General features: G+C 40.5%; 1 protein-coding gene across 1 annotated transcript; it reads left to right on the forward strand.

Moving 5' to 3' along the window:
- The first annotated feature begins 1397 nt into the window (after positions 1 to 1397).
- Positions 1398 to 21133, forward strand: NT5DC3 (5'-nucleotidase domain containing 3). Its single transcript, XM_059816577.1, has 14 exons — positions 1398 to 1590; positions 4171 to 4355; positions 7911 to 7985; positions 8507 to 8562; positions 12224 to 12314; positions 13982 to 14119; positions 15604 to 15664; positions 15902 to 16004; positions 16146 to 16247; positions 17266 to 17347; positions 17696 to 17782; positions 18985 to 19125; positions 19494 to 19558; positions 20684 to 21133. Exons 1-14 carry the CDS (start codon positions 1398 to 1400, stop codon positions 20943 to 20945), a joined length of 1641 nt encoding a protein of 546 aa, XP_059672560.1. The 3' UTR covers positions 20946 to 21133.
- Positions 21134 to 23009: the final 1876 nt, after the last annotated feature.

Below are 23009 nucleotides of genomic sequence, written 5' to 3' on the forward strand. Positions count from 1 at the left end.
GTATACCAGAATCACATACTGCAATAATGAAATGACAATGTAACGTAAATAATAATTAGGAACTTTGATGAAAGCTGTATCTGGTCTCCACAAGTAACCAAGTCTGGGAAGTCTGTAGGGTATCAGACTTTTGGCAAGCACAATTGTAGTGTCAATCAAGAACTCAGCCTCGGTGGAAAGGATGGAGCATGCAGCTACCCACTGACACTTTGAAATCCAAGGTTGATTGTTTTTCTTTTAGTTTGTTGTGGGTTTGCCTGTAAAAATAAGGTAGGCATCATTCTTTGTTTAAAAAAAAAAAAGAAAAAAGCAAAAAAATGCTCAGAGTAGCATTTCGTGTGAAATCCTTCCGATTTATATAGGATTGCTGCCTTAGAGATGTATGGGGAGGAATGGCTGAGTAACTTCCAGACGTAAGTGACAAGAGGTTATGTGGATCTCCTTGGTATAAGAACAAGCTATGTTTGATGTTTACTGTATTGGAAAAATAATATGTTCCTTTTGTTGTAAAGAAAGTTTCTGAGCACATCAGGAATTCTGCATGGGGAGCTGTAATCTTTCCACTGTGGAAGTAGTCTGGTCTTTGTTCTTCTTCATCCATGCATCATCTGATTTTTTTTTTTTTTTTTTTTAAATGGGTATTAATAGATATGGTTCAAGTTCTCAGGCTGTCACGGTCTACAGCTGTGGGTGGCAAGTGTTTAACAAGGAGATTGAGGGCCTCAAAACAGCACTAGGACTTCTGTGGATTTTGCTGTATTCTTTGTATTACACGTTTTATATCCAGCTTATGTTTTGAGCTTCTTTTGTTCACAGATGCCAGCAGGTGTATACAGCACTTCTCAAGTGCATACCGGCTGGAAAAGTAAGTATTTGGTGTTGATGTGGTGTTTGCTGTGAAAGAATCCCAGGCAGATTGGGAGACCTGAGGAGCAGCAGAGGCACGAGGTCAGGGTGCGCTCCCCACACAGCTCCACTTGACCTTCAACCCGGGGACCAACCTGCAGCAGTTGCTGGTAAAATGCTGCTGGGGGTTACAGACGGGTGGGAAGCTGCTTTCCCTGGTCGGGATGACAGACATGAGGGAGAGGGCCCCGGCTCCCCCCGGGGCACGCCTGCTGGGGCCAGCCCTTCAGAAGGCCGGGGCCCGGTGAAGCCGAACAGCCAGCCTCCCGCTGCCCGCCACGACCCAGCGCTGAGGAGGCGAGGCAAGAGAGCGGCGGGGGCTGCGGGCGACCAGGCGGGCGGCGACGCCGGGGGCGCAACGGGACGGCGCTACCTGCCGCCGCCGGGCCGGGCGCCGCCTCCCGCCTCGGCGCGGCCCCGGGGCGGGGCCCGAGGAAGTGACTTCAGCCGGCGGCGGAGCGGCGCGGCGGGGCTGAGCGGCGGAGCGGAGCATGGCAGCGGCGGCGGCGCGGTCCCTGCTGGCGGCGGGGCGGGCGCGGGCCGGCGGGCGGCGGTGCCGGGCCCTGCCCGCCGCGGGGGCCGCTCCCTACTGCACTGTGGCCCCGCAGGAGCGGCGGCAGCCGCCGCCCGACATGAAGAGCTACCTGTGGTCGCGCTACAAGGAGGCCAAGAGGGTCACCAAGGGTGAGCGGCGGGCCGGGGCGCGGGGCCCGCGGGCGGCAGCGGCGGGGCTGCCCCGCCGTGCCAGCCCTCCTCCTCCTGCTGCAGGTCGGAGCGCGGCCGGTCTTAACGAAAATAAACGCGTGTTGGCGACCGGGAGGGGAGGGACGCCGAACCGAGTGGGAGCCGTTCCGGCGGCGTGGAGGGTTCAGGGGGCGAGGCGCTGCCTGCGTGCCCCCGGGGGGTTGCTCCTCCTGGGTCGTCCTGGTGGGCAGCCGTGGGTCCGTCCCGCAGCGCCCGGCGAAGCCGCCGGCTGCTCCTGGAGTCACCGCGGCTCGGGTGCCTCGGTGCTCTCCCTTCTGGCGGTCTCCGGTGCTCTCCCGGTGTCAAACCGGGAGCGCGGGCAGGACCGTCACCTCGGTAGGTCCCGAGGGCCGCGCACCCGGTGGGCGCGCACTGGCGGGGACGGCCGCCCCTCGTCTTCCCCGGCCCGGGGAGGGGGTGAGCCCTTCCCTTCACACCGCCGCACGGCGCAGCCTGGGCCGGGCGAAGTGGCTGCCCTTGGAGGTGCGTCGTGTGGAGAAAAGCGAATGTCAAAGTCGGGAAGCTGGTTGTCTCTTTGAGGGGCTTTCTGCAATAGGCTGCTCTTCCGAAAGGTTAACATGCCGTGAAGTTTTAGATTACTTTTTTCATTTTGCCTGTGTTTCCATTAAAATACTGTGAAGCGCTGAAGCCAGGATAAAATGCTAATGATACGCACACGACCCCGGGAAGCCCTGCTCTGCAGCCCAGCTAGGCAAAAAGTTAAGGGCCAAATACCTGCCTGAAGCTTGCTTACTTCTGCCCTTGCTCTGACGGGAAGAGTATTACCAAGGTGCTTGAATACGTGATCTTTTTAGAGAGTCAAAAGAGAAAGAGGCAGCGTGTGTTCCACAACATCAAGTGGGAAAGCTTATCCTGTAGTGGCAATGCATAATGCTTCAGTCTTGCATATTTTGCCCTTTAAAAAAAATATAACAGTAAATATGGTCATATCCTACACTTAAGAGTATTGAGTGTGAACTGGGGCTTCACCATGCTGGGTGCAAACATAGCGTTTGCAAACATAAAATAGTGGCAGCGTTTCACAAGTGAAATAAGAAGCCGTGTTAGAGGTCTCAGAAGAATGCTATGGACTTTGGAGGGTGGGGTAAGAAGAGAGTAAATGCCTTTTATTTTGAAACTTTTTTTCTTTTCCTGTTTTTGGAATTAACTTTTTCTTATTCTAAACCACACCCAAATAATACTTCAGAGCTGAGGTTAGAGAGTAGGGTGGTGTTAAGAGAAAGTAAGTGGGTGTGGGTTGGTGAAAGATGAGGCAAGTGCTTGTATTCAGAATATTACAGCTGAAGTGACCCAATGCCTTCAAGTGTGTGATGTTTCACTTAGTTACAGCATTAAGATGACAAAGCTGTCCTGATTTTTGACCCAAGGTTTATAGCACTTGGGACGCTGTCTGCCAGCCTTGTTGAGATGGTTTCCTTCCCGTGGTGGAGCACATAGTGTATCTGTCCTCAGAGCTGAAGGTGCTGGGATAAGCTTGACCAATTCCTTCTGGACTTACATATAGAAAGTAACCAAACAAAGCATATTCCCTTTAAACTCACCCTTCAAAGCATAGATTTAAGATGAAAGCTCCCCTTTTTTCCACTAATAAGGAAGGCTGGATTATAAAGATAGTATATGGGAAGGAAAACATGCTCGTGTTTTATGCTTCCAGGAGGGTAGCATTTAGCATCCTAATGTTGCTCTTCCAAGTTTTCTAAACAAGAAATATCAACATCCTTAATACTGATGTTGGTCCTAAAGTTACTTAATATGTTATTGCTCTATGTACGTGGTCTTAACTTCTCAGTGTACTTTTCAAACAAATATCAAGAGAAATGTACCCTTAAAAATGGAAGTGATTTACACACACTAGGTACATGTGGGTAGAGAATAAGCAGAATATTTTTGGTTTCCTGACTTGCTAGAAGTTTAATAAACATAGGAAGGTATATGTAACTGTTGTTTGGAAAGTATGGCAATCACCTAAAGTGTACTTAATTTGAGTTGAAATTGAGAATGTGGTAACCTTGAAATGGCGAAGCAAAAGAAATTTAAGCAATGTCAGATTAAAACAATGTCAGTTCTGCTTCTGGGGCAGAAGCTGGACCAAATAATGGGAGAAGACAAGGCTCCTAGAATAATAATAATCATAATATCCTCCTCCAACTCCAAAGTTCATTTTCAAAAGCAGTAATAAATGTGTTAACGGAGTTAGCAAAAAATGGTATGTATTGAGTCTGGGGTTATCTGAATAAGATGCCGAAATACATCATCTCTCCTACTTGAACTGTACAGAGAAAAGTATGCTTCAAAAACTATGGGGTCACCAAGACAAGTTAGCGACAGCATTTTCAATAGCATCATATTGTTAAGGATTAGCTGGTTAGTGTGAATTAGTTTGATAGCTTCCATTATCATTTATCTATATTTAGAAATTACTAATAGATTTCTATGTATTTATTTAAATAAAACTTCAAGGCTGGTATAACTTTTTTTTTTCTTCTCCCCTGTTCCCAGAATTGGTTCCTTCAATTATGAGTAACATGCTGAATCCGGATGCTATTTTTTCGAACAATGAAATGAGCCTGTCAGACATCGAAATTTATGGTTTTGATTACGACTACACATTGGTCTTTTATTCTAAACATCTGCACACTCTGATCTTCAATGCTGCTCGAGATCTTCTTATTAATGAGCATCGGGTAAGTAAAATTAATGGAATAACAAACCTACGAATAAAGGGTGTAATGAATAATTTCTGAGAGGGTCATAATTCATGTTTTCATGCCTCAGTCCTAGCTTGGCTCCCTTATAACACGTTTTGTACAACAGCTACATATGAACCACAGAAGTCCTGGTTTATTCTCAGCTGCACTTTTGAGCAGAGTGCAATCTGACAACTGTTAAGGAATAAAGTTTTATTTGTTTTATTTTTTAATTTGGTGATGGTGGGGTGGTTTTTGTTTCTTCCTGATTGTCAATTATTGGAGTCAACCTGATAGAGAAGAAGCTTAAAAGCTACCTTTACTCTGTTGTATGCGTTGCTGTGAGTGCAGTGATTAATTTCCATATGGAATATTTTTAGCCTGACTTGTTATGAGGTCTTTGATTGCACTATGTGCTTGCAAGGTGCTCTGTATGTGCCCAGCGTTCCAGCTGAGTTAGCTGAAGGGGCAGTGTGTGCAGTGACATTGTCATCAGAGGCTGGATGCAGGAGAGACCCAAGAAAGTGTTCAGCTCGGTAGTCCCCTAAGAGGGAGCACTGCCCTGTTGCCTCACCAAGCAGCACGTTTGCATTGGTGACCAGTTGACATCTAAGCAGCTTGGAGCTGGTTGTTCTCTAGTTTGGGGATGGGAGAAGTTACTGTGTGTCGGAAAGCGGGGGGAGATGGGAAACTGAAGGTATTGCAGGGGAAAAGATTGAAGAAAATGTGGACTGAAAGAGGCAAAGTTTATTGAACTGTAGGACTTGCAGGAAAATAAAAGACAGAAAGTCCACAGAATAACTTTATTAATAAAACTGCTTGTGTACTTTATACAACCTAAATCTGAATGGGTGGTGTTATTCTACTTTCTTTGAATCTAAAGGTTAGGCACTATATATAAACATCTATAAATAACCCTGGAAGAACAAACAAAACTTCATGGGCGCTACGAGCATACACAGCTTGATCCCCCTAAGATTCTGGCATGTCTTGGTAGCAATTTCTGTAGAATGTATAAATAGCTTTATTAAAACTACGTGCTTCTCGCAAAAAACAATGTTACCATAGGAGTCAAGATTAATTCTTGTAGACAAAAATTAAAATGATGCTGTGTCTTTATTATTGGAATGAATTCAGGCAGTAATAACTTTCCAGTTTGTCTTGATTAAAATATCTTGAGTTCTAGTAAATGAAGCTGTAATTACTTTTTGAGACAGCTTATTGAAATATATCATCTCCTGTTGGAATTCACTGAGGGACAACAGTTCTTATTAATGCTATCTCTGTAGCTGCTTATACTGTTAATGTTTTTCTTGCCTTTAACATTAGAAAAAGCTTCTAGGTAGCATTGTCTGTTATGACTGTCACAGTCAACCTTAAAGATGGCCAATTTTGGTCATGACAGTGTAAGGTAATTCATCAGAAATTGCAAAATGCAGTGTAGGAAGCAAGGAATTTTGAAGTGTGTCCAAGAGAGTAAACATCAATTTAATGCTAATCTCAGAGGTGGCAGCAGGTGTTGAATGTGAACTCTTGCTCTTGGGTTTATTTCTTTCTTAATGTACAGGCCTTAGGCCACCTTATCTGGACTGCTGTTTCAGTCCAGATACATGTATCCCTACCAAGAGTCAGGTAAGCAAACAGTGCAATTTTTATCATTATTTTGTTTGGCTGGTAAGGAAGCTTTGATTTGTGTGCCAAGATAGGCTCAATCTTTTTTTTCATATGTACTGGCATGCATGCAAAAAGACAGCCTTCTAGTAGAATAAATTAAAGTAGGAAAGTCAAGCATGCAGAAATTCGAAAAAGTCATAAATAAATTTCCTTGTTCATGCTTGAAGTGGCTGCTTTGAGGTATGTGCAGTACACTGTAGTTTTTAATTGAGCACGTTCTGCATCATCCCCTGATGTTTTCCCTTGTCTCCATTTCTGCGTCATGTTCCCTGGCCAAATCTACACATCTTCCCAACGCATCAGTAGGCTTTTGATGCTGTTCTTCTTTCAGATCAGTAGCCTCCCCCACGTTTTCTGGAAGTGGTGATAGCGATGATGATTCAGAAGTTAGGAGAAAGGATTATTTTAACTGTAGATGCCTGTGCTCAATACAAGCGCAATCTACAGAAGTTGCAGAGCGAGTCCTCTTCGGCATAGGTAAAAACTTTGTAGAGAAATTGCCTTTTTTTTTTTTTTGTAAGAGTAGTTAGAGCCTCTGCTGAAGCTGTATAATCTACCTTTTTCTCCGAAGGCCTGTAAATTAGCCATATATGTATGGAGACTGTTGTTGAGAAGGTGGAGAATGTGCCCGAGATGCATTTTTCAAGTTATAAGACTGCTGTAGCCTGTGGGAGGAAAACGAAGGATCACCTTTGAGTTGGTTAGTCAAAGAAACGATAGTTTTCTCAGGTCTTGTTAGAAATGACTGAAGCATTTTACCTTTTAAACACAAATGAACAAAACCCTTAGCCCAAGGCACACAGCTAACATATTTTTTCATGGCTATCCTATGCTTAAAAGTTACAGTCGACTGAAAAAGGGCTTGTAGTGAGAAATGTTAGAAAACTCTCTAATAGGTGGTGTGAGCTAACTGTGCTCTATCTATAAACAACCTGAGGAAAGAGTACATGACACAGACATTCAATTCACGTGCATCTCTAAACAGCAAAGTGTTACAAATGCTGTCCAGGGTAAATACAGTTGGGTCACTGTGCTGTTCTCCTGAAGTGACTCACCCTGGTGGTGTTTAATGCCCAACTTGCTTTCAGAATCTGATCTTTGTGATGCACTGTATCTTGGGAAAAGTCCCTGTTAGGGGAGCCTGGCTTCTCCAGGTAACATTAGCTATTGTGAATTCCCTCCCTCCCTCCCTGTTTATTTGCAGTGCACTGTATCTTTAAACACCTCTGGGGTGTACATTTCAAACATGACAATCTAAGATCAGGCGTATGAGTCACAGTTAGGGAGTCAAAACTGATAGCTTTGCTTCTTTCTTGAAAATGTCAGAGATTTTTTTGCTCCTGTTAATATTGATGATATTGTATTGATTTTTCTTTCCATAGAAGTGAGCAGTAAAGTTCAGGTATCTCTGTAAATCAAGCCATGTTCTTGGGTTTCTAGCTAGATGGTTGAGCTGGAAAATGTGTTTATATAGTCTGTTTCTTGGTGACACTGCACAATACAAGGTAACTCAGCTATTAAATTTGGGGAAGTTAATGAAATTTAGTTTGTTTTCAAAGGTGCATATATTAGAATTACTTTTTGAACAAGAGGCTAATGTTCAAAGGTGATCACTACAGAGTACCTGGATGTCCAACTTCAGGTACCATGCTTGACTTAGATTTAAAACATTGACCTTGGACTTTGGAAGAATGTTTGACTTGTCTTGCACTGTACATATGTTCCTACAAATCTCACCAACCTATTGAAAAGCCTCTTTTAATGACTAGTGAAAATGAGAAGCATAGAAAACTTAGGCTTTTAAAATTCTGCAGAGACAATTTTTTGTTTGTTTTTGTTAATGGATTTAAAAATCAAATCACTGCCATCTTTTCTTAGTACCCTGCAGAAATAAGAAAATACGATTATGATCCCAATTTTGCAATCAGAGGACTTCACTATGATGTGCACCGGGTACGTATAAATAACTTTGTGATGAGTTATGTAGTGCTGAGAACCTAGCCAAAGAAAATAAATAGGGCTTTTAAGTCTGCCAGCTTTTCACTCTGTGTTAATGTGTAAGGATTTTGTTTCAGATCTTTTTTCTCTTTCATGGCAAGCTTGATTTTTTTTTTTCTTCTTTTTTTTTTTTTTAATAGCTCTTAAGTATGAAGTGGTTTGGGTGTTTTTTTTCTCATAGTGGGCAGGGGGAGGGAGAAAGACAACTTAGAATGCAGCAGAATAAACCTAAGCAGGCATCTGCTAGTAGGAAAAGCTCTTTCTTCATGACCTAGCTGAGGTCACTGGACAATGTTTCGTTTGTGATTTGGCAAGCTCTAGGTAAAAGCCATTGATAAAGTATTTTGGGAAGTTGAAGTGAAGGTGCTCAGGCGTTCTCGAGACAGAAGGATTATAGATAAAGTTGCTTTGATTTTTATAATTTGATGTCAAATAGTTGACATGATAAAAACTTATTTTTTTCTTTCCCCTGCAAGGCATTATTAATGAAGATTGATGCTTTTCATTATATTCAGCTGGGAACAGTTTACAGGTAGGTAAAATTATTTCACATTTATAATAAAAATATATACTCTTGTTCTTTGAATCTCTTAACTTCATTTATGAGTGTACATCTTAGGTTCATATCAGGAACAGTGCACTGAAAACCACAGACATGAATGAATATTGCAGTCTTACTGGAAGGGGGATTTTTTGCACCTCTGTGTGTACACACAGACATGCACACACGTTTACTGACTGATACAGTACAGCTGATTCCCGAGTTGAGAGCTGGGGAAGTTGGCAAGCTGGTTGGTCACATAGTGCTGACTCACTTTGTTTCCGGCTGTTAAATTGTGCTGAAAGACATCTAAAAATACGCTGATGACTTCTCCGCTGTTGCTTTCTATGTAAATAATTGTCACAGAGTGCCTGTTAGCATGACTTTAGTGTGGTTGCAGAGACACTTGAGAGGTCTTACTGTGTTTGCACAGACCTTTTAAGTTTGGACATATCTTTCTGCAAGTATGATGTGGTTAGAGCACAACTGCTTTGTGTTTGCAGAGCCTGACGCTTTTTCAGTTGACTGAATTGATGTAACATTGGTGATCTCTGTGCTGTGCTTCATTATATGGTGTAGACTTACTGCACGTCATCTTTGACAGCATAGTTTTTAGTATGGCTCAGTTTGCTGTAACGAAGCAATACACATTTGACTGACATGAACATCACACTTGGTACCATATTTTAAATTAAACAGCAAGCCTGAGCACCTTTCTTGATGTCATTGGGCAAAGTTTTCTTTTGAGGCCAAAAGGTAATGCAACCTTGAGGTGATTTACTATGGGGGCTATCATGGAACTGTGTATAGTAGTATGAAATGATGATAATGCACTCACTACTTCCTTTTGTTTGCCAGGTGGGCAGATAGGTAGCTGATTGAGCCTTAGTCATTGATCTTTTATGACTTAATCTGAGATGCCCTTTGGGAGAGGGTAGAGGAAGGGAAGGAAAGTGAAAGAGGAAACAAGATGGTATGGGTCCAGCATTAGGCTCATACTGTCAACATAGTGCCTGTCTAAAGCTGCCAAAACAATGTGTGTTCTGTATGTATCATCAGAGTCCAAGTGAAAAGTCATACCATTTATTTGTGTGTTTTATACATGCTGATATAGAGTAATTATTGTATATTTCAACTGACAAAACCTGTTCCTGTGGTTTTTGAAGGAATCATTTATGCAGAGCTAGGAGGGAACCAGAGAACTTGGAGTCAAGGTCACTAGTTGTAAGATTCATTTAAAAAGGCTGTCACATTTTGTTTTTTGCTGTGAAAAATGCTAGTTTGCTAGATTAAAGGCTAGGTGAAATAATCAAAGATACATTTATCCGTAGAGCTATGTAGTAGAAATACTAAGATTGATATGGATGAAGTATGAGTGGAAATGTGTATGTGTGAGAACATGAGAAGAAGTGTTGACAGAAGGGACAAAAGGATGGCATGTGTTGGTGGTACCTGGATCACTTGGTCAACAGGATATCATCACATATGCATGTTGTTTCTCCAAACACCTGTATGGAGGTGGGAGTAGCAAAAAAGAGGCTGAAGGCTTTGAGAGAAGGTGTCAGGAAGAACAATGGTATGACTGGAACTGTATAGTGACCTAGACAAGAAGACGAATGGTTGGTGAGTCCATCAGCAGTGTTGCCTTATGTCTCAGAGTGGGACAGAATGAAGAGGCAGAAGATCACATTTGTTGTCAACCTCTAGTACAAAAGGCACATTCGAAGCCAGCACGTGATGACTGATCAAGGAAACTTTAGAGAGGTGTTGAGATTTGTTGAAGAGCTGGTGTCCCTTGTTCTCTGCATCACCCAAAGTAATTCTGGACACACTGCTAGGCCATACGTCTTGGTACTTGTGAGTGTGTGTGTGAGAGAGAGAGTGAAAGCTACCATTTTACTCAACGCTTTTTCTTAATGTTGTTTAAAATAAGGTTACCTTTCTCTTCTGTATCAACACTGACCTTTGCTGTCAGTTGCTGCTTATCTGTAGTCCTTATTTTTAACCTTCCATTTGCTCTGTACATGTGTAGGACAATTATACCGCTTAAAGTAGCAGGGCTTGCCCAAGTGTACAGCCTCATTTGCACTGAGAGGTGTAAGCAATTCTGGTATCCCTCTAACAATGCACATCTCCACGAGCAGCAATGGGAGCACTGCTGTAGGTGAAGTGTGATGCTTCTAGTGCTGTCTGTCCATGCTGTGAATGGAATAAAATAAACTGTAGTTACACAGCTGGATTGTGAACTGTGTGAAGACTTTGGGTCTTTTGGGAAAACTAATCTACAGCTTTGCCTTCACAGTCATCTCTCCTCTCTAGATTTCACGTATGTCTATTGTCCTATCTTGATTTGTGCTTAAGTAGCTCCTGATCTACAAGCATTTTCTTTAGCAGTATTCAGATAGCACTTGGCATAGCTGCCTGCAGACTATAAGATGAGTCAGTCCTTCTTAATTCTGATTGTATCACTTGGTATGTATTTAGCATTTTGGTTGCATTTCTTTGTGTTTCCTGCTGTGGAGTGGGTGACGCTGAACTCTGTATGTTAAAAAAACAAATTATTATCTGCCCTGTTGATGCACAATACTAACTTGAATGCTGGAGTCCTACCAGCAGTAGCACAGAGCTATGTGCAAGCTGATGTAGCATTGAGAGGTGCAGTAAAGGAGCACGTTAACATGGGGCTCTGCTAGCATAGCAGCCCTGAGGAAGTGTATCATGCCCTTCCACTGCGAAGTTGGTGTGGACACTACACACTGAAAGTACTACATTTATTAATTAATTAATGTATTTATTTTTTTAATGCCTCACAACACTTTGGAGTAAGATGGAGAAAGGGAGGCACTGAAATAGCTGTGTTTTACAAGGCTGCAAAACACCATAAGTAGGCTTGGAAAAAAGGGACCAGATGATCTGGTTTTCTTTTGCGTTCTTTAATCTTAAGCAAAACCTCAACACTTCTGTGTCCTCTGGTGAGGATGTTTGCATGCCTGCAGTGTTTTAGATGCTTTAGTGCAAGATGCTTGATACTGTAAACATTCAAAACCAAAACAAAGCCTTTAATCTCTTAATAGTTGATAAAGAAATTCTGGTGAGAGATGATGTCTCCTTCTTCCCCATTTGTTGTTATATTTTTATATTTTAATACTTTTCAACAGTCCCTCAAGTAATCTTGAATTTTGAGAAACTGAACTGTTGATACAGTTTAAAAGAAATTCTTATTTAGTTAAAGGTTGTGTATGTTTTTCTTTCCTTTGAGTCTTCAAGGTCATGCTGCAGAATAATCTGGTTTAAACACTATCACATCATCAGTGATTTATGAAACACGGGCGGAGTGAGGAATTACTTTGTGTTAAGAAACTGGAAGCTCTAACTACTTCTTACAAACCCTTGAGGCATAGTTTCAATGGAGACTAATTAGCTCTTTTCCCGTAAGAAAAGAAAAAGGACTTAAAATTGGAATGTGTTCCGTGTGTGTGAGCCTGTTAAAATGTTACTTGTTTTGTAAGGAAAGATGCTGTTTTAACTTAGACTAAAGTATTCCTATGACATTATGAGTATTTTAATAAGTGTTAATCTGTCAGGCTTTCATTCGGTAATTACTTGAAATTTTTAATCTGACTTTTGAACTAAAGCTAATGTTGTTTTCCAGAGGCCTCAGTGTTGTCCCAGATGAAGAAGTCATTGCAATGTATGATGGTTCCCATGTCCCTTTAGAACAAATGAGTGACTTTTATGGAAAGGTAAAACCACAGCGTTTTGTTTTGTTTTTTTTAGGTGGGGGGAATGGTGTTTGCATTTTGTTCTTGTTCTTACTAGCAGTTATATTTTTGCAATACATGATTGACTTACAGTGCTAGATGTGAAGATTACCCTCTAAAGTGACAAATATCTTTTCTTTCTCCCACTCGCTGTAGTTTCTTCTTTCACTGTTCTCTTGGCCAGTCATACAGAGAAGCAGAACATAGAAAAATCAAGTGACTTGCTCAGTGTTGCACTGCAAATCTGATAAAGGCTGGGAAATGAACCGTATCTGGTGCCTTACCTCGGCTATGTACTTCTTCCCGGTGGTCTAATGGCTTAGCTGATGTAGCAGCAAGTAAATGTATGGTGGCATCTCTTGCATACAAGCTGGTAGAGTGACAGTAAGAGGATTTGACAAAAGATGAATGACAAAAGATAATGCTTTTAAGTTTAGGATTTGACTTTGTGGGGAAAGTTGATCTTCTTGCTGATAGATTCCTTCCTCTTTCCCAAACGAAGAACGGTGCTGTCTTTTTAGTAAAAAAAAAAAGTTTATTTTACCCCTTTTACTTGTGGATGTTAATTCCCTGTTGACATGAAAGGCCCTTCCTTGTGCTGTGGAGCCTTTTGTTATTCTTGCACTTGTTCTTATTTTAAGGAGCTGAACCTAGAATTCCCAAATCTGGTCTGTGCAGAAGTTCTGAATATTCCCTGGCATCCCCTGTGGGATGCCTTGGTTTCTGCAGTTCTATGCTTTCTTTGATCTTGGAAAGGACAGCGACAGGACAAGAGGCTGTGGGCACAAACTGAAATGCAGGAGGTTTCCTCTGAACACCAGGAAGTACTGTGAGGGTGACTGAGCACTGGAACGGGTTGGTTGCCCAGGAAGGTTGTGGAGTCTCCATCCTTGGAGATTCAGAAGCCATCTGGACAAGTTCCTGGGCAGCTGGCTCTAGGTGGCCACGCTTGAGCAAGGGAGTTGGACAAGATGACCTCCAGGGGTCCCTTCCAACCTCAACCGTTCCGTGTTTCTGTGATCTTGACCAGTGAGCTGTCTTGAGCTGGTTGCTTTACCTCTCTTTTTCTTGAAGTATTTGGTTTGTATTTGCTCTTGTATAATGAGATTCTCTACTTTTGTGAAACTTAACTGTAGTTGTTACAGCTTTTGCAGACTAGAAATCTTTTCTGCATTAGTTATTGTAGATTCTTACAACTTTCTATTATGTCTTTTCAAGGAGGTAAATTGTTTTGCAGTCCTAATCATCATTCCACTTATTAAAAAAAACACCCAACAAATAAAAAAACCTCCACCCCTCATCACAATACCCAGTGCCTCTTATTTATAAAAGTGCAGACTTCCAGAGAAGGCCTCTAAGTCCTTCTCTTGACTTTTAGCTGAGCGCCGTCTTTTATGTGTTTATGAATTAAAATACTGCTCTTAAGAGTAATGAGTGATGATTAATTCTTAAAATAAAACCAACACTTTTGTTGGAGTTATTTTATTGAAAGTCTGTTAGTTCAAAAAGAATCTAAAGCAGTGCGAACAGTGATGGCAAAAGCTGAATATCTGCAACTAAGCTGAAGTGTTTATACTGAATGAATGAAAGTGTTCTAATCTGAGAAAAGCCTGACCTGTTTTTCTTCTTTTTTCTTCCCACCCCTGTAGAGCTCACAAGGAAATACAATGAAGCAATTCATGGATATATTCTCCTTGCCAGAAATGACACTCCTTTCTTGTGTGAATGAGTATTTTCTGAAGAACAACATAGACTATGAGCCCGTTCATCTGTACAAAGATGTCAAGGTACTAGCTTTGAATATTTATGTAAACCTCTACATTTGTGTGTCTTCTCTGTGAGCATTTCAGGAAGCTTCAAACTGTTGCATCACCTCCAGTGAAACACCTCAACTTTAGGTTTTGTATAGAGTAATTATTGCTATGCAACCATGCAAACATAAGTAAAATGAAGGTAGACCTTGGAAAAGATACACAGAATAATTTGAAATTTGTTTTAAGTCTGACGTTCTAGAGCTGTTGCTGTTTTTGTAGGTTTGAGGGGTGGGTAGGGGGAAAGCAAAGAAGCTCTTGTATGTAGATGAAGCTTCTTTTGATCGTTGTTAAAGGTATACTTTTCTCACTAGCAGGAATTGCAAGAGGCTATAGGGAATTCCAGTTTGGAGCTTTCAGTTGTACTGCCTCTGTGTCTTTGCTAGTATACGATCATTTGCTGTCTCTTGCTTTTGGCATATCTATTTTGCCTGTCTTTCTCTCTTCCTCCTCCAAAAAAATCTAGTAGTAACGGCTAGAGTAATTTGACCCTCTTGATTCCTCAGGATGTATCCTGCAGAGGAGATAATTTTATATCATGGTTATGTAAGAACAGAAGAGGTCATGCCCAAGTTGATGGCATTTGTCTGCACAAGCTTTCCATCCATCTTTTCCTTGTTGACATGTATTAAACTTGTGTAGTTGTTCAGCATATGTGATATTTAAGAAACTTTTGACCTCCAGAGTAATTTTCCCTTCTGCCTATGGTTACATAGAGTCAGAAGGCTAGTTCTTGTGGATTCTGCTGAAGTGTTTGTAGAAACTTCTGTACTGCTCGGCATTGCCAACATTTTGGAAGCCCTGTAGTGGCATTTTTTGAGGATTTTCAGGACATACTCCATGTAAGTACCAAAATGGCAGTACCACTGTCCTAAACAAAGTGGTCTGGTGCAGAGCTGGCTCAGCAGAACTACCAGATGCCTTCAGAGCACCTTATCGGTACTTTGCTTAAGCATTTAACTTACTCCATCTGTTCATAAATTTCTTTTTTAAATAACCAGGGCATTTGTGAGTGATCTTAATCTAAAATCTGTCTGACTTAAAGCTTGTTTTTTTTAAAGCTGCCTTAAAGGTTCTTGCAGTTTTTTTGCAAGAGGAAGGGAATGTGTTCTGCTCCAAAGGTCGTTGGAAATCTGTGATGACTCTGCTTCTGCAGAGGGCTTTCACCCCACTTCACCCTTCTGAGCGCCCTTTCACAGTTGTTATGTAAAACAGCCCCTGTGCTATACAGTTTTGTACTTCCCAAAAGTATGAAGTTAGTTTCTTGGAGGACAGGCTTACTCTTTGTCTAGTGGTGACATATATATAATAAACATCACATGGCATTTTTGTGAAGTTGAAAGTATAATTCAGAGAAAGGAATTGCTTTAAAAACAAGTTACTACTGCTATGCAGTGAGCACGGTTTTTATACTTGAAAAGATTTTTCAGTTCTTTAGTGCTCTGTTGCTTTCCTGACAGGATTCAATCAGGGATGTCCACATCAAAGGAATAATGTACAGAGCAATTGAAGCAGATATTGGTAAGTACTAATGAGATCATCTATCAAAGCGTTTTTTCACTGATAGTATAATGATCTTTCTGGCTTCCTTACTTGACATTACAAATTCTGAAATTTAAAGCTTGAAAGAGTTATTTCCACTTGTCTAAGTTGCCTTTGTTAAGTATAACCTCGTGTTCTGAATCCTTGGTTGAATGCAGAGAAAATTATTGTGGAAAACTTTTTCCATTAATATTGTATTTTTTCCAATCCTCCCAGAGAAATACATCTGCTATGCCGAACAAACTCGTGCGGTGTTAGCTAAGCTGGCTGATCATGGCAAGAAGATGTTTCTCATCACAAACAGTCCCAGCAGCTTCGTGTAAGGGAACAGTTGTTTGCTGTTCAACTATACATTTTTGAATGATGGGGAGGATCAGGTTCTCAAATGTAATTCATTATATTGCACAGATAACTGCACTTCTGTTACGCTTCACTGTTAATATTCCTCTGTCCTTTTTAGGGACAAAGGCATGAAGTTCATAGTTGGCAAGGACTGGAGGGATCTCTTTGATGTGGTCATTGTACAGGCTGATAAGCCAAATTTTTTCAATGATAAGCGAAGGTGGGTATTTAGTCAGTAAAGAATGATTCAAGCAGCTTATTCCATATAAGGCTATAGACTGTGTTATGAAATACTTTAATTTGGATGCAATGTAAAATGAAATCATATTTGGTGAAATCCTGTTCAAGGTCATTACAGAATGCAGCAACACCCACCCAATTCTGAAGTCCAAATATTTACAATTTTTTACCTAAGAAAGTTCCAGTAGCTATTACAGGTCTACTGGACTGAGTTAGGGTCACTGAAGCTGTTTTTAACATCTTAGCTTGTAAGTTGGTGAAGTGTGTTCCTTTCCTAATAAATCTGAGAAATTTTGGTGCCTTTCAGAGTCAGCCCCTTATCTGGAAATGTCTTTCATTGCTTCTGGTTTTGTTTAGTCATACATGATATTTAAAGGGCAGACGGGCTGACAGACTGGAGTTTTTGGATTAGTTGTTCAATTAAGTAAACACATTTGTAATGCATACGCACTACTCTTACACTTGAAAAAGACCTATTCCTTTATGTGTACTTATGATTTGAAAGTGAGATGGAGGTGAGATTTTTTTTTTTTTACTTTACTTTTTTTTCCATTTAATTTTAAAAGAATGTTGCTGTACGCCTTGTCCCCAGTCCTCTGCTGCCTCCTTCTTCAGTTGTTGAGTTGTACAAAATGAGGTATTGGGCAAGATTTTTACATATCTCCACTTCTTTTGTGTACTTTTATCTCCTTCTTAATGGCAGACAGTTCACATTGTTTCTTCCCCTCTGTCTGGGATCCCTGCCTTAGTTCTCAACAGTTGTTCTCAAACTCTGTTACAAATGTCATAGGTATACTGGATAGATACATTGCATTTCACTGGCTAAAGCTGCTGAGGTTTTGGAGCTTTGCTTTCTCCATTACAAAATGTTCAGATGCTGGAGAGCATGTTTTCCTTTTGAAGGACAAATATTTTTAATATTAAAAATTTTAATCCCATCATAAAAAAGTGACAGAATTTCTACAGCAATGTAACAATTGTATATAATTCTATTTTAGACCGTTTCGGAAGGTGAATGAAAGGGGAGTGTTGCTTTGGGACAAAATTCACAAGCTGCAGAAAGGTCAGATTTACAAACAGGTATGCTTTCAATAAACTCTTTCAGTTTAAATTTAACACCTATTTCCTAGAATCCCAAGCTTCTTTAGATGTCATAAAGGCTTCTAAAAAGTAGATCTGTTCTTTTAAGAGAGTTATTTTGATGATTGAAGTGGTACAAATTCATTGTTGGTATTGTATGTCTGCAGTTTACTTGCCTCTTGAAGTAATAGTATTACTAAAATTGCCTGTAAAATTGGGATTCATAATAGATAAACTTAGGACAAGATTCTTGATATGAAAATATTTTTGGTGTACTAAATTACTTTTTCATGCCTGTGAAGGTGCAAGTTGCATGCTGCTACAATGTATGTGTCGTTGTTTCTGCAGGGTAACTTGTATGAATTTCTGAAGCTTACTGGCTGGAGGGGCTCTAAGGTTCTCTACTTTGGTGATCATATTTACAGTGACTTGGCAGTAAGTAGTTTACTTCCACAAAATAGGATAAAAGATGAGGCTTTTTGTTAGTTTTCCTCTCTTTCTCCCCAGTGATTCAATATAATACGCTTTCATTTGAGATTTCTAAGTACAACAAAATTTGAGTTGGTAATTAAGCCACATTGCTTTTCTTGCAGTGAGGAAAATTGGTGCTGTAAAAGGCTGACCCTATTTTCCACCTGACACGTAGCATCTAACTTGTTTACAAACTGCATTCAGGAATGTGTGAGTTTGTATTCCTGATCAAGATACTGATTGTGTCAGATGTAACAGAGAGTAAACACAGATAGCCAAACGTACAGGTTGTGGCTGGTCTAGATGACGTTTACTACCAAGTGTAATAAGAGCTGAATGAACTTCTGTTTTGAATGGCAGGAGGCAATCCTCCTGTCACTAACGGTAAACTTTCTTTCTTCCCGAGATCTTGCTATGGGTTGTAGCCCCACTATCCAGGCATTTTATTACTGCCTTATGAATAAATGTACTGTTAACTGTTACTTTAGAGTAAGTGACTACCGCTTAACTCTTTCGTAATTGATTGTATATGAATGCCTGGATATGACTTTCCACTGCCAAGCTGTGGTAACATGTTGCAGCAGCAGCAGATGTTAACATTTTTGCCCCAATCTGCTTTTAAAAAGAAAAGTAAGTTTGGGTGCTTCAGAAGGCTGAGGGCCAAAGGGAGGAGGACGCAGCTCTGTTATTCTCTGGTACAACGGAGGAAGGAGTACAGGTGGCAGCTGTCTCATCCTGTACTTGTCAGGAGGAGCTTGAATAGATGGGGGTCCCGATAGGACCCTCTGTCAGCTGAGCATATGGGTAAATATCATGAACCCAACACACGGTTTCCTCCAGATACTTCTGACAGCAGCAGAGGTCTCATCTACATGAGGAATTTCCTACTGATTTTTTAAAACCTAATGAATTGGTGCTTGTTTGCAAGTGCTTATGTGTTCTTTATCTCTCTCTCTTTAAAAATGTGGGATTTGAAGCTTACTGCAAAATTAAAATCTATCGCCTATTGGCATAGTTAAGTCCCATTGTTTAATATTTCTGCTTATACATAAGAAGCAATTAAATCAGTGCCCCTTTGGGATAAACAATGGTCAAATTCTTCAGTTCTTTTAAGTAGTTCTTTTTAAGACTAATACTTGTATTCTGTAATTCTTCTTGGTAAATAGGATTTGACCCTGAAGCATGGCTGGCGCACTGGTGCAATTATTCCAGAGTTACGATCAGAGATTAAAATAATGAACACAGAGAAGTACATTCAAACCATGACCTGGCTGCAAACCTTGACAGGATTACTGGAACACATGCAGGTTTGTTCTGTGTGTGTGTGTAATCGGCTCTGTATAGCGAAGGGATCCAGCCAAGTTTCTAAATGCTGGACATTGATGTTGCAAGTGCTTTCTTTCTCATTAAAGTTCACCAGTTTGGCTGTAGATAAATAAATGCAATCATTTGTGTGGCTAGTTAATAAGAGTTTTACCAAAGTCGTCTTCTCTTCCTCCACTTGTCAGCCTGGATTGATTCCTGCTTTCAGTTGTTTAAAATACATGTGGGTAACTTCTGTATACTGATCTCTGAAGCATTGCTCTTGTCCTGTTAGCTGACAAGGGTTTATTAATGGAAAGGCTTATTTACGAGGGCGTCCTTAGTTACCTGTCATCCATACTTGACATTCCAGGTTCACCGTGATCCTGATTCACAAATGATTTTAGAAGAATGGAAGAAGGAAAGAAAGGAAATGAGGTAAGACATGGGAGATGAAGAATTTGCAATATGCTTCACGGTAGCCAAGTGTTCTATATGTTATTTTACACAGGTTTCTTCAGGATTTCTATCCATCCCTGATGTATATTCCCTGGTAGTTACAGACCTTCTAAAATTATGTGTGTAAAGCAATATTCTACCTGTGCAGCTCTTCTCCCCTCTGACCCTTTGTGCATATGAACCCCTCTTTCCCGTTACCCTTCTTTGGAACAGGTATTAGTTTTCTGCATGAAAGGATAACATCGGATCAAATAGTTTTCTTTCTCATCTTAGTTATCCTGTCCCTCTATGTTCAGCTGTCACCATTGCTATTGATTCCACAGCTTAACTTCTGTGTGATTTAAAAATGTGTTTCTGTATCAAGGCCTAGGTCACTTGTTCAGTTTTTTTAGATTATTTCTTCAGATTACGTATAATACATGTCAGAATACGCAGAAACTGGGCTCTGCACTAGACTGGATTTATCAGTGGACTCATCACAGAGATAGGTAATAGGGCTAAAACTCCTGAAAATCTACTATCATGAAGGAGCAATCCCTAAATGCAGGTGTGTGAAGTTCCCAGTTGGCAAGGCCAGCAACTGTACCACCAGCAGCCTTCCCCAGAAATGTGGAAGTAAATGAAATGAGAATGAGACTTAGCAGTCACTAATATCAGAAATTAATTCCAAGATGTGTTTTAAGCTTTTTGTGTATATTAAGCCAAATCTTTGCGGTTTTTTTAAAGGCTTTCCTCTTTGGGACAAGTGGATGTCATTAGGATTTAGATGAAGGCAAAAGTCTTCTTTCACAGTCTCCAGAAAGGAAAGCTTGAGATGTTTATGTTTCTGAAGTCAGAAGCAACTTACCACTGGTTTTAGTGGGAGAAGTGTGAAGCTATTTTGTTCACTACCGTGACTGCTGGATCTGGGCTACATATGTGCAAGAGGTGCACAAATTTCTTATGTGGTACATTTAAGTGGTTTGAAGTGCAATGGCAAGGGAATAATGCATAGAAGAGATTATAGAAACTGCTTGCTTCAGGTTCTGGATGCTAGCTGGTAGAGAGATGTGTGCAGATACATTCACTTCATTCTCTTTGTTTTCTTTTTTTTTGGGGGGACAGGGAGATGAACAGGAATTTCTTCAATGCGCAGTTTGGAAGCTTATTCAGAACTGATGAGAATCCAACTTATTTCCTAAGACGTCTCTCTAGATTTGCAGATATCTACATGGCATCGTTGAGTTGTCTCTTGAACTATGAGCCTGATTACACGTTTTATCCAAGAAGGACTCCTTTGCAGCATGAACTTCCCGGCTGGTCAGACCAGCTATGCACTGGTACATTCAGAATACCTTTCCTACAAGAGACCGTTCAGATCAAATAAGCACTTGGCTTGTTCTCTCTAAAATGGGCAAATACAGCTTTTTTTTTTTTTTTTTAAGTACATGTATTTTATTTAAGTCACTTAAAATCTGTTATCTTGATTTAGATGTAATTCGTACTTGGTCTCATAAGCATTGTAGCCGTTTTCTCCACTCCTGCTCAGAGATGTGAAAACTCCTCTTACACACAGAAGACATGATGGACTGCCAAAATAGTGGGCTGGGAGGGAGGGTAAATGTAAGGGGTGGTGTTCTGGGGTGGTTGTTTTTGTTTGTTCATTGGAAATTTCAATCTGCAGCCTTGTGGTTTACAAAGGAATACCTGTACTCTCTGTTCTGGCCCTGATCAGAACTCCAGCTGGAGCCTGTAATGGATCTTGGCACCGAAAAGCTTAAATCCAGTATTAGTAATTCAGTGATACACAGTTAGTAGCCAGTTTATGGTGAGACTGGGAGGGATGGTGTACGCATTTTAACTTTCCTTGCTGCCATAGCTAAAGCCTTACCTGTAACTGAACTAACTGCTGCATAGTGTTGGTGTGGCTCTGCTGCACTGCAGTGATTACAGTACTGGCGGGCTCAGGATGATTGGCTTTTTCTCCTGTGTGTGCAGTTTCTGTTCTTGCAATGTTTGTGCTTGGCTATAGGTGGACCTGAGCCTAAATCTGAAAGTGGCAGTAACGTGGGCTGCTTCAGTTTCCTTTTGTTAACTTTCAGGCACTTTTCTTTCTAAGTTTCAAAACACTTTAAATATCCACTCTGATAATAAAGCCATTTCAACAGGTCTCTCATTTTGCTTTTCAAAGGGGAGACAGATCTCTGTCAGACTTCAGATTCATCCTAAATGCTGCTTTTTAAAATTTTAAGTGTCTTACAGCGGTGTGCAATGTGGTTTTGCTGTTCCCTAGGAAAGAATGTATTTCATATAGCCTTCAGTAATGGCCTTTTACAGTCAAAAGTAAACACGCACAATGGGCAAATGAGTTGGAAGAAAAATTAAGAAATGTGAAAACAAACCCAAGAGTTTTCTGATGACATTTTTTTAGCTCAAGCCCTCAAAGCTGAATTGGGGGCGGTGAACAGCTTGCATCAACCAAAATGATTTTGGTGGTGCAGATTAGAAGTTCTATTGAATTACTGAAATTACAAGTAATGAATGCATGAACACAAGCTCTGGGTAGTATATATGTTCCAAAGATTTGAGCTGAAAAATGTCTATTTTGCACAAGGAAAACATCTGTTGATGTGTTTCTTCAAACAGGCACTTTATACAACTGCTATATAGTTATTTTTAAATAAGGATGCTTTCCTTTCTCTGCATCCAAAGGAAACGGTTTTTTTAACTGGTGCTTCCCACCCCAGCCATTTTAGAAGGCATAATATGATTAATATTTTACAAATTTTAGTTATTAAAGGCTCTGTTTTTAAAAGCATATAATTAACAAAATGTATAGCATATGGTATTTTTCACTTCATTTTGGGATATCACTTGCTTCCTGCCATAATTGTCAGGTAAACAAACTTTTGGTGACCAAAAGTTTTCTTGTTTGGTTTTTTGTTTTGTTTTGTTTTTTAACCTGTCTGTACTATGTGCAGGTACCTATATAGAATTTCATATGCAGTATCTTTCATATTTTTAAAAGCATGTTTGCAAAGTAAAGAATGTATTCTAATCTAGCCTGCACAATTTCGTAAGTAGTGTTCCTGTATGCTTGAAATCAGTCTGAAGTCCTCAGAGGTGGTTATGGATTTTATGTTCGTGGTTTTCTTGTGCTCCTGTTTCAAACTTGATGTGCAACACTCCTGAAGTGTGTGTGTATACTTGAAATGAGTAAGTTCATCTGACAGTCCGGCTGTTTTGCTGGAAGAAAAAGATAAAGTTTTGCAGCAAATTAGTTTGGTTTTATCAGGAGACTTGTTGGTGGGGCTATGCGAGAAATATTTAGCACAACTTGATAATGAAATGTGGGGATGGAAATATCCCTGATTTGCCTTCAGTTCTTTATCCTAACACTCAGCTAGAACCGAACTGGGTGTTACATGTGTGTAGCACCTCTCATGTTCCA

The sequence above is a fragment of the Gavia stellata genome, chromosome 4 (genome assembly GCF_030936135.1).
Source record: "Gavia stellata isolate bGavSte3 chromosome 4, bGavSte3.hap2, whole genome shotgun sequence".
Taxonomy (NCBI): domain Eukaryota; kingdom Metazoa; phylum Chordata; class Aves; order Gaviiformes; family Gaviidae; genus Gavia; species Gavia stellata.